This window comes from Quercus lobata, chromosome 11, assembly GCF_001633185.2.
Source record: "Quercus lobata isolate SW786 chromosome 11, ValleyOak3.0 Primary Assembly, whole genome shotgun sequence".
NCBI lineage: Eukaryota > Viridiplantae > Streptophyta > Magnoliopsida > Fagales > Fagaceae > Quercus > Quercus lobata.
In genome coordinates this window covers 6,592,246-6,604,407 of record NC_044914.1, presented here as the reverse complement: position 1 = coordinate 6,604,407, position 12,162 = coordinate 6,592,246, and the positions used below count along the sequence as shown (strand labels likewise).

The 12,162-nt window shown below is 31.1% G+C and overlaps 1 protein-coding gene across 1 annotated transcript; it reads left to right on the top strand.

The window, feature by feature from the left end:
- Positions 1-307: 307 nt before the first annotated feature.
- On the top strand, positions 308-7,914 carry LOC115969134 (cyclic nucleotide-gated ion channel 1-like). The gene is made up of 8 exons (XM_031088703.1): positions 308-326; positions 528-652; positions 2,219-2,651; positions 3,593-3,805; positions 4,929-5,209; positions 5,357-5,468; positions 6,216-6,479; positions 7,268-7,914. Exons 2-8 carry the CDS (start codon positions 576-578, stop codon positions 7,844-7,846), a joined length of 1,959 nt encoding a protein of 652 aa, XP_030944563.1. The 5' UTR covers positions 308-326; positions 528-575; the 3' UTR covers positions 7,847-7,914.
- The last annotated feature ends 4,248 nt before the right edge of the window (positions 7,915-12,162 follow it).

Here is a 12,162-nt window from a genome sequence, read left to right as displayed (position 1 = left end):
TGATATAAAATAACTCCAACATATTTGAAGCTTTTTTTTTTTTTTTTTTAAACAAATTTTTAAATGAACATTCACATTATATATGGGACAATATATTGTGGTGGACCATGTGAAAGCCGAAGATGTTAGGAAATTGTTGTATAGGAAGACTTGAAAGATTGACGACTGGACTTTGCTCATTTACTTGCACGGCAGAGGTTGACTTTGACTATGACTCTTAACTTTGTAGTATCTGCATGTTCACCTTCACCTTCGCAATCTTATAATCCTATAAAAAACCCAGTTTCGGCCACACTTGTAAAATGCGTTCAACTTGAGTTTATCAGGTACCATTTACTTTTTTATGAATACAAATGTTATTTCTCTCCATGGGTATACATACATATTTACAACTCTTACTTTTCCTTTTGCTTCTGCGGGAAAAAACTTTTGTTTTATGGCGCACACACTTGGGAGTTTGTTCTTGAAAAAGAAAATGAAAAATTGGTTGTATTTTTGTCTAATCTGTTTTCCATTTAATTATCCAGGGATCAAAATTCTGATTTTCAAGTAAAGTTTTCTGGGTCTATGCAAGTATGGATTTTATGAAGGTTGTCGCCACTGTATCACTTGTTATTCATAATCTTTGGAATCAACTTCGGAACGGTGTAAGGTTCGTTTCTTTGGCTCAGTTTTTGTGTCGCCAATTTGAACCTCTGAATCGTTTCAAATTAATTAATCATAATTTTTTCACTGTTCACAATTAGCTAGTTTGGTTAGTTGCAGAAAAACATGGTAAATACTCCTTACATTCTTGAACTACGTAGGCCATGTCTTATTTTTCTAGAAGACAAAATGGTTAGTTGTAAAGTGAAAATATAAAAATAAAAAATCAAACTTGGTAGGCTGGGACTCTTGTGAATAAGGAAGCATCGACCTTCAAAGAAACTTCCTTTCAACTTAAATACTATTCAAAAATCGACCCTTCCCACTCTCGTGACTATCACTTTTCTTTTCCCACTCCTCATTGTAATTTATTTTCTACGCACCTTATCTTTTTTGTCTTCTTATTATTCAAGAGTTCTATCACTCACACATAGATCGCTATATTTTCTTCACCTTTCATAATTTGCTACATCACAATTAGAGCAAAAAAAATTGTGTAATAATTTGTGATTCTAGATTTTTTTTTTTTTTTTCCTTTTTATTATTTCATTATCAGCGTCTCATAGAACCCTTTCACACTCTCTGTTCTCATCTTTCTCACCTTCTTTAGTTTAGCCCTCTTTGACCTTCTCGCCAAATCTAGCAAAATTTCTCTCTCCAAGTCAAGTGCTAAGCAACATATCACCTCCATACCTACTCATTCCCATGATCAACTAAGATCAAGTACACAGGAGTCGAGCTGATGAGGCCATCTCTTTATTTCGACCTGGAACTAGTATTTCGGCCGGCACACAAGTTCTGCAGTTCAAGCCGGTGCAGGTCGGAATTTGAAGTGAGACGTACCCCAAATTTCAGATGACTGATCTACCCACCCGCTGGAACAAAAAGTTCCAGCTGGAACGGCCGCAGAACAACATGAAATTCAAAACTCTGGTTACAACAATAGGAGGGGGAATTTGAATATTTTAACATTTTCCTTGGAAACACAAAAAGATGAAAGTGGCAAATTTTTTGCTATAATTTGATGGTTAAAATAGAATAGTTGAATTTGAACCTTACTTATTTTATTTAAAAATATTATAAGGTATTAATTGAGATATAAGACTTTTAATATATTTTTTTTCTCCTCTACTTAAGCATTGACACTTGACAATGACATTTTTCTTTTTTTTAATTTTTTGACCTGAAGTTTAAACTATTTAGCTACTTCTAAATTAGTTACTACTAATATGGAGTCATCGATGTGTTTGTAAAACAGTATCTGTTTCCTGTGAATTTGGATTTGAGAGTTTAAATCCGGTACCTATTTGCATAGTTTAAGAAGGTAACGATTGGATTTGGGCCAAATCCACCAAAGGATTTAAAACCCAAAATCCTTAGATTTTAAATAATGTCCAAACTCTCGGAACTTAAAGTCATAATGTAGGTTTTGAGTGTGTTTTAATCATTTTGAAAGTTTAAAGATTATTTTGATAATGGGATTAAAGATTATTTCGATAATGGGAAGGTTTGAGAACATTTTGAGTTTGGTCTTTCACTGACCAAATTTTATGTTTGCCATGTATTTGTTCAGTAATTACGATATCGAGAGGCAACCTCACAAGGTCAAGGATGGTGGTGGTGATTCAGCGTCAAAAAGAACGAGGTCAAAGACAATTATTGACCCGCGTGGAAAATTCTTACAAAGGTGGAATATAATATTTGTATTGTCGTGTGAGATCGCAATATTATTGGATCCCTTGTTCTTTTACCTGCCCGTGATCAATGGAGACAAAAAGTGCATTGAGTTAGACAAAAAGTTGAGGACCAGAGCTCTCTTTTTGCGATCATTCAACGATATGATTTACCTAATGCATATCATATTACAATTTCGTACTGGTTTTATAGACAAGAAACTTCAGAAACTTGGAAGACCTGCGTTAATTACAGATTCTTGGAAAATAGCTCAGAGGTATTTGTGGCCATACTTCCTATTAGACCTTCTAGTTATTCTTCCCATCCCACAGGTATACTTCTGTTTAACTATAATGTTTATATTGAGAAATATTATTTTCACCTCATGTTGTAATTATGCTAACAAAAGAGCGTTCACACAGATTCACACTCATTGCATGTTCTTTATATTAGCATAAATTCACTTGTAATGACTATAACTCTCAGTAAAAAATATTAACATGATTATATATTTTGAAAATTTAGATGTTTGATTGTATTTTTTTTTAATATTTTTAACACCAATGTCAAATTTTGTACAATTTTAATAATATTTACTATTCGATTTATAAACTTATTTTTTATGCATATATAATTATTGACTACAAAAATTTGATGGATAATATAGTTATTGATATTTGATCTTCCAAAGGTACTAATGGTATCTCATCTTATGATATTAATAAAACTCCTTACAATTAATATTCTCTGCCATGGTCTAGACGTTGATCTAGGCTTCTATCTATTAAAATTCCTCCCGTGTAATAATTTTCTACCACAATTTGATTCATATTTCATCACAACAACGCTGATTTATCCAATGTGACTAGAAGTACCCGCAATTTTTTTTAAATATTTTAATTTTTTTTAATTATTATGAGGCATAGATGGTTTTATCAATTTCCATGAATTGGCTTGGAGGAATTGTTTTCTAAACTATTTTTTCTTATGAACTTTTTCCCATTCTTAATAGAACATAGTGATTGCTTTTAATTTTTAATTTTTAATTTCTAAAGATAAGGAAATAATAAATTACCTCTTTTATAAGAATTGCCAAATTAATTTTTCAACAGGGAAAATAATTTTCCTTCAATACTAAAAAACTTCAAATAGTCTATTAAGTGAAAAGGGAAAGTTTTAGACAATTTTCAACTCAGAATTATCTTTAAATTAACATTGTCCTGTGCATAATTAGATTTATCCATTAAGTCTAAACACTAGCGTAATCTTTCAGGTGGTAACTTCATGGATTTTTTCAGAAATGGCACAAACGAAATCTTCAAACAAAATAAAGTTGTTCAACTCTTTTGTTCTGTTACAATATGTGCCAAGAATTCTCCCAATCTACCTATCCTGGAAGAAACTGATAAGAAGTAACGAGAAAATTGAAAAAACCATATGGTTTAAAGCTGCACTGAACTTCTTTCTGTATCTCCTTGCTGGCCATGTAAGTTTGATTACATATACAGATTTTATATAAATTTAATCTTGACAATTATAGAATTTTATCTATGTTTTGATGGTACATTTGATAAAAATTTAGCCTTTGAAGGAACAATCCTCGGCAAATCTTAATTTTATATTGCAGTACAATATAAATCATAATTGTCAAATGCTATTATTTTTATTATTATTTTAGTAGTAGTAGTAGTTTTAATTTTTGCAATTACACGGATTAAACCTCCAGTGCAAACGTCTTGAGAATTCTCACTAATCAATACCTTGAGCATAACAGGTTTTTAAAATTGGTAGCCTAGCATTTGTTTTGGAGAAGACAGTTGTAAACCAATTATTCTATAGTAGAAGATTTTATTGAGGTAGGTCCTGTGATTTTTTCCTTCTCATTTGAGGGATTTCACACAACAATTTGGTGTCTTGATTGTGAGTTTGCATGTTGAATGTTTTGTTTTTGTTAATTATTGTGTTTGGATAGTTTTACTTGGAATACTTATTGAATTTGCACAAAAACTAAAATTAAAATAATTTCTTTGCATGTGTTGTTTTTATTGCTATTTTTCCCGAGTCTATACGTAATAGCACTTTATATATCTAACAATATGTGATCTCATGGCTTAACTTCAAAAGTAGTTTTCCATTGGTCATGAAAGTTTAGAAGAGAATCTATTTTTTCCTTTTTAGAATGATTATTAATTATTACTTCTTTTCTTTTGTTTTTATTGTTTAAAACAAAAAGAAAAAGAAAAGAATCTTATAAAGGAATTCAGCAAAAGTTTTATTTAATATATGTTTGGAAATAACTTATGTAATTTTTTTTTAAAAATTTTTTTCCTGAAAGTGTACTAAAATATATTTATATTTTGAAAAAAAAATGATTTTTTTTATAAAAAAAAATGAGGTTTTAAAAAGTTCTACATAAAAGCTAACTTTAAATATATATATATTTAGAATGGCATAAAAACTAATAAACTAGTTCTAAACATACATTTAGTTTCTCTCTTATTGTTAGGACAAAAAACTTTACCTTTCAACTAACTGAAACCACTGTTATTGCTGTTTCGTTATAATATTTGCAGAATATAATGATGTTTAATGAGATGCTGGTGTTTTAGGTATTGGGAGCCTTTTGGTATTTTTTCTCTACTCAACGAATGACAGCTTGTTGGCATAAATATTGTGAAAGACATACTGGATGTGTCCAAAGTTCTTTCAACTGTGACCTCACTGAAGGAAATCACACATTTCTAAATAATGTTTGCCGTATAAATAAACCAAATACAAAGCTATTTGATTTTGGAATATTTCTTGAAGCCCTTCAGTCTGGTGTGTTGGAATCCAAGGATTTTCCACAAAAATTATTTTACTGTTTCTGGTGGGGCCTGCAAAATCTGAGGTTTGCACACAAATTAGACTCTTCTGTTTCATATTAAGCAACTCTTAAATTTGAGGTTTGCGTTGTCGAGTCATACTTTGTGCCTTTAGTTATAATTTTTCATATTAGCATCTCATCTTATATATTGTTGTTGTGCCTGTTTTGCAGTTCACTTGGTCAAAACCTTCGTACAAGTAACTATATTTGGGAAAACTGCTTTTCACTTTCCATTTGTATCTTGGGCTTGTTACTGTTTCTCTATTTTTTGGGAAATTTACAGGTTAGTACCCAATGCCCAAGGTGTTTTCTTCTCTTATTTACATTCTTTTTAAAAGGTTTAACGCTTTTAGTTGTACAATTATGAATTGAAAATAGTTTAGAGAGAAATGGAGGGTGTATGTTTCTAGATAGGAAGTAAAGGAAATAGATACTTACATAACATTGCCTCAATCAAATGGGGTTTTGAATTTATTTATTTATTTGGTTATTTAGTGAAAACCCAATGAAAAATGGTACAAGTAGTACAAAAGTATTAACGGACATAAGATCCTTTCCACATTAAATTCTTCAAGTATCACAAACTCACAATTTTTGCCATAATTTTCTTATATGGCAAATTTGACTAGATTCATGTAATTTTTACATAAGTTTACTACTTTTTATTCACTAATCATAATCACATGGAGAGTTATAGCAAAATGTTTTTTTTTTTTTTTTTTTTGGTACTAGATTTTTTGTTCCAGTTCCTCCAAGCCTCACCAAGGAATTTCATAAACCAGTCAATAATTTATCATCGTTCACAAACCAAGTCCTAATGCTATTGTTTTTCAAATTCCGAAAAGGGAGAAGTATTACTTAACTTGAAGGTTGATCTTAGGTGTTTCTCAACTTTAGGGCAATAATTTAGTGGCACAATGTGATGCTCTAAAATTGTTTTTTTTTTTTTTTAATATAAAAAAAAAAAAATTAAATGGATACATTCTGTTATATATATTAGGCAAATTGAGCTCACGTGTAGAATTGGCAGATGTATATGCAGTTGGAAACTTCAAGATCAGAAGAGGTACGCATGAAGATGAAATCAAAAAAACGAACAAAACAAAAGGAACAAATAGAATTGTGGATTTCCAAACACCATCTCCCTAGTGAAATGAGAAAGCCAATTATAGATGACATGAATCAGAGATTTAAAGAAGACGAAGATGTTTACTTGGAGAGCCTTCTTCCTAATCTTCCTGGGGAACTTCAGAATAATGTAAAGGAGCATATTGGCTTAAAGCGACTAAAAACTGTGAGTTTCTTTGCCTCTATAAATATGTTATATAACTATCAAGAGCCTATAGCACAATTAATACTTTTTTGTGTTATCATTAAAAATGTCTAAAAATCAAATCTTCATTCTCCAACTATCAAATTATAAAAAATATTTGTGTAATCAATTGCCCTCTTAACATGATAACAAAGAATGGTATTATAAATTTCATCCCAAACATTAAAAAAGTTAAACAAAATTAATATAATAATTGTTTTATCATCACAAAAAAAAAAAAAAAAAAAAAAAAAACCAGGTCCTACGGCTTTATTATAGGCATTAGTGTAAAACAATAGTTTTTCTCAGGTTTCGTGGAAATAATGACATGTGAGTTTTGTATGTAATAATAAGATGTTATATTTTGAGGTACTTTTGATTATTTTACATTTAATAGTGTCCACACAATTTTATATCATGTATAAAATGTAAACATTCTTGAAAATTTTGGATATCTAATTTAAAAAACTGAGGATATTGTGTGAAGTTAGTGTAAATTAGGGAGAGTAAAACAATAATTTTCCTATATCATGTACGAAAACTCAAGAAGTCCTATGTAATCTAAATCTATACTCTCGTGTATTGAAATTAATATATATAATTTAATCTAAGAGGTGTTTGACAAGTGTGCGAGCGTGTGTCCTATTTGATACATGTAGATCGAATACTGTAAGAAAAAAATGAAAATTTTGATAAGCATTCTTATTCGATCAGTAATAATTGTTACAAACCTATTCAAACTCCTTAATAAATTCATCTAAATTATTTAGGTAGAAGTGCTTCGAGGAATGGAAGAGCAAATGTTGCGTACGATGTGTCACAGTCTGAAACCAATGTTCCACAGCGAGCACAGCTATATTATTCGGGAGAGAGACCCAATCGACGCGATATTCTTCATTACGGATGGCATTGCATGGACCTATACAAATACAGCCAGCAATAATAATGGCGAAGGAACTGTCCTCACACAGGCTGAGCGTCTTGTAGAAGGTGAGTACTTTGGAGAAGAACTTTTGGAATGGGTTCAGAAATCCACAGCCTCCAGGAACAATCTATCCAAACTCCCCGTTTCATCAAGAACTCTCAAAGCCCACACAAAAGTGGAAGTTTTTGCACTAATGGCACAGGACTTGAAGCAAATATTGCATTCTAAGTTGTCTAGTTTAGGCCCTGAGCAATTGCCATCGGCAGCAGCTTCTGTTGTACAAAAAATCTGGCGCCGCACGCACCCGAAGACGGAGGATAGCGTTGGTGGTTCAACAAAACTTCAGAGTAATGCTGTTGTTAAATCCAAGAAGGCAGCTTCTATTTTACTACCACCTTGTTACCGGCTTACCGCTAATCCATAGACTGATCATAGCTCCAGAAGCGCCTGACACTGTTGTTGCAAAGCAATAGGTTTTTTTTTTTTTTTTTTTGGGAATCAAAATAGAAATAGTTTGTTTTGAAAAGAATATTGTGAGTGTGAAATAAGAAACTTGAGTGATTATAGTAAAATTAGGAAAAGATGAATATGCATGTGAAAAGATAAAATGTTTGATACCAAACTTTATGTTTACCCTTTTACACAAAATGTATCAAATTTTGTACAAATTTGTAAGAAGTGTACAATATTTATCACTTTTTGTAAATATGTATAATATTTGCTATTTTTATTTGTATATAGTATAAATTTATATAATATTGTACTATACCGTACTATGTAGTGTCTATTTGGTAAAAATTATTTTTATTAACTTATTTTATTATTCAACTCACTTTTAATACTAATCATGAGTCTCATTGCACTTTTTGATACTATTTATGGGTCCCACTGTACTATTTTTGCTAACTTTTATCTTTATTTATAGTACTTTCAGTAAAAAAAATTTCAGTTTCAGCAAAATAAGCGGATTCCAAATGGACCCGTAAAAGAAGAATTTATTTTAATTATAGTACAAAGCTTGTAACTCATGGGATGCACAAAATTTGAGTGTCTAATGTTTTTTTTTTTTTTAATTAATGAATAATGCTTTAAAAAAATGGTAGAAATTTTTATTGATAATATATAAAACTATATCCTTTGAGTATAAATCTTTATTATATTGATCGCTTCCATTAAGAAGGGTGGACCACATCGATCCATTCCACTCAAGCGTGGAATAAATATTACATTTACATGCATAACGGGCAAGGGCCCTTTCAACTTGCTTTATAATAGATGGGACACTAACAAAGCTCCACTCACTTTGCGTATTTTGTGCACTTGCCTCTAGGATCTTCAAGAACCATGCCTTACCAGAAGATAAAAATATAGGATTGGTGGTGTTCATAAGTCGCAGTCCAGCTGCAAGAGTTCCTTTAAAAACAATCTTATATACCATAATGTCTTTCACTCGCTACATCAATGGCGCGAACCACAGCTAGCTAGTAACTCATACGCACCTTATTTGGCACAATGAGGGTTCATACATATTGTGTGATATGTATTGTATCGAGTGAAGAAAAAAAAATACATGTTAGAAACTCTATTAAAAAAATGTATAAATTACAACAAAATAGGATAAAAGATGAAGTTGAGCCAAAAAACTATTAAAAAAAATATCGTACTTCTTTGGCACACTAATATCATTTTTTAGTGAAATTCTTTGACATTTTAATTGGGTTTGATTTCTATTAACTCAATATTTTGAATGTCTACTTGGAGGTGGGGAAGAATAAAAAACCCACCTATATTATTCTCTTTTTAAAAATATTCAATTGTCATTCTTTTTTTCTTTTTCTTTTTCTTTTTTGGGGACATTTTTATGCAATTTTGGCGGGCTTTTTCATATGTAATGGGGGGCTTAAGAACTTATTCAAAATGTTTGGGGGCAAAGAAAGCCTTAGGCCTAGGCCTTAAGCCAGCCCATTATGCATTACTATTTAATAGATGGTTTCGAGAGGTTCATTAACAAGGTGGTTCGAATTTTCGTTGAGTTGTTTGATTTGTTTAGATTATGCTTTTTTGTTTAATAATTTTTGATGATTTTTTTTTTTTTTTTGGTCCAGAATTACTTAAACTAATTGTGCATATGAACCGAAAAAGATATAGAATTTCCACTCGAGTTTGGATGCATTAACAATTGGTTCATCTTATTATGCACTTCTAATCATATACTGAACATGGATTTAATTGGGAATTTTGGAATAAGGTTTTGCTGATTTGAAAAGCGAGGTTATGCTACTTGTCGTTTATCCTCGTGTTCCTTTGAGTGCAGCAAGTGGTTCAAAGCGCAACAAGTGCATGAAGACCAACTGCTTTCATTTTTTTAGCAGGATGCCATTGTTGGGACTGTTCAAGCAATAACATTTCCTAAAGTAGATCAGACATGATCTCTCATGCCACCAAACGAGCAACGGAGGCCTCTTGGACTTATTCACTTACATGCTAAATTTTGTAATGCCAAATTATATATGAAAAATTATAGAATCACAATAAAATACAACACTTTTGGACATTCAACAACGGTGGAGCCAGAAGTCTAGGGGTAAAATTGCCCTCTCATGAGAGGGCAATGAGAGGGCAATTGTACATTATCTTTTGGATAAAAATTTATAAGTTTGATCATAGTTGCAAACTTATAAATTTTTATCCAAAAGAAATGTATTAAATGGTTTTTTTCTTTAAAAAGTTGGAAGATGGAAGAAATTGAAGAATTTCTTGGGAATCCTACAAGATCCACTCGTTCATTTTTCTCAAGGTTTTTTTTTTTTTTTTTTTTTTGAGAGATCGAGTTTTAAACTATGATGTCTACTCTTAATAATAGCTTTTTATTATTAGACCAAGACACCAATAGGTTTTTTGTGTATGCGAGAATTGAACTTCAGATCTCTTATTTAACCATAAGAGACTTTACCAATTGAGTTAATTGGAATCCACGTACATATGTTCAAGTTATATCTAATGTAAAAATTTCGAGGTTGGATACTGAAATGTCAATTCCCCAGCGTAATTTGAACTCTTCTATATTTTGTTTAGACTACCACTTGCGATTGCTAATTCAAGGTTTTAGTCCAGGATTAGGGTTTTGATTTTCACACTCCACTATTTCACATTTATTTTTATGTGTTAACATGTGAACATTTTCACCTCAATTGTGGACAAAGGTCATATTCACAACATTTTCATAATAAATTTTAAGTGGTAGGTTGTTATTGGTTGTTATGAGTGAGCAAGAAAATAATTTAAATTGTGAATTCAAATTAGAGGTAATAATAACTTATCACCTATGATTTATTGCGTAAATGTTGTAAGCATATTATTTCCTATTGTGGATGTGTATATGAAATAGTGGATGTGAATTGGTGCAAAAGAATATATTCAAGAATATATTCCTTTGGCCTGTTTGGATTTAGGGGAGAGGGAGGAAAAGTAGAGTAGAATTGACCGAAAATAGACTTATTTTCAACCAACTCTCATCTACTCTCCCTTCCTTTCTTTCCGTCCAAACAGGTTATTAGTCTTACTCTGTAGTCAATTAGCAATCTGAAAATTTAAGCTTATTTTTTTAATCATTTGTTTACCAATATTTTAATTTCTAGGAAGACGCCAAGTTGGACTGTTTTTTGCTACGGTACTACCACATGTAGAATTGCAATTTCAAGCTTATAGTTAATGTGCAAATTGCAAATATAAGCTTATTTTATTCATTTGTTTATCATTTTATTTTACTTGGAAATCGCGAGGTTAATTTTTTTTTTTCTTATGTTTACACTTCCAACGCACTAGGTTAGTTGGCTGAGTTGAATTTGCAGTAAATTGAAACTTTATTAAGTGGTTGGTTAGAAAGATAAATTTAAAGAAAGACTTAAGGTGGACTAGTGCCCATGGAGCTAGCTATATTACTTGGATGTGCATCTTCATTTGCATCTATGCACTCTTAGAATCCGATGACTTCTGCCTCTTTTTGCTTTGCCTCCCGCTTGTAAAATGCTTCCTAATTGAGTTAAGCAGGTTCAATTTACTTCTTGAATACACATTCATATCTCTCTAAGATACATTTTTTTTTTCTCATCAAAAAAAAAAAAAAAAAGATTCATGTTTTAAACTATTAATAGTTTGCTTTAATATTTACATTTCTAAACAGCTAAAATTAAATTATGTTATATGTAATGATATTTGCTTACTTTCCATGTCTAGCTCGAATGAGATTCTTCCCCTTATAAGCGTGGTGTCCATAGTGGCTAATCGGTTGTAGCTCACTAATTTCTTTTCCATTTTTTCAGGGATCCAAAGTCAGAACTTTGTGGTAATGTTCGTGGGCTCTATACATATTTAGAGGTTGATTCATTCTTCTAGACATTGTACCATTGATAAACTTTAGTTATGAGTTACCTTCGGCATCCGCAAGGGAACGATTCTAGGTTAGTTTCTTTTGCTCTTGACGTGATTTTATTTAACACAAACACTCTCTTTCTCTCTCTCATTTAATATATTTTTGACCCTTAATATTTAGGGTTATTTTCATGTTGGTCTTTAATATTTCAAAATTTCTATTTTGGTCAGCAAGAGCATTCATATTGATAGTGCTAAAATTGCTTAAAAGTTATTTTAGCCACCAAAACATAAAAAAGCAAGCTACATCAATAGTGTTAAAGTTAAAAATTTGAGCAATCAAGCTAAGTAGACCACCATCTTTGGCAC

Bases quoted from the DNA above. Each gene is read 5' to 3' on its own strand.
- LOC115969134 (XM_031088703.1), top strand. From the start codon at position 576: ATGGATTTTATGAAGGTTGTCGCCACTGTATCACTTGTTATTCATAAT. The intron at 653-2,218 runs GTTCGTTTCTTT...GTATTTGTTCAG, and splicing joins CAACTTCGGAACGGTGTAAG to TAATTACGATATCGAGAGGC. The intron at 3,806-4,928 runs GTAAGTTTGATT...CTGGTGTTTTAG, and splicing joins TGTATCTCCTTGCTGGCCAT to GTATTGGGAGCCTTTTGGTA.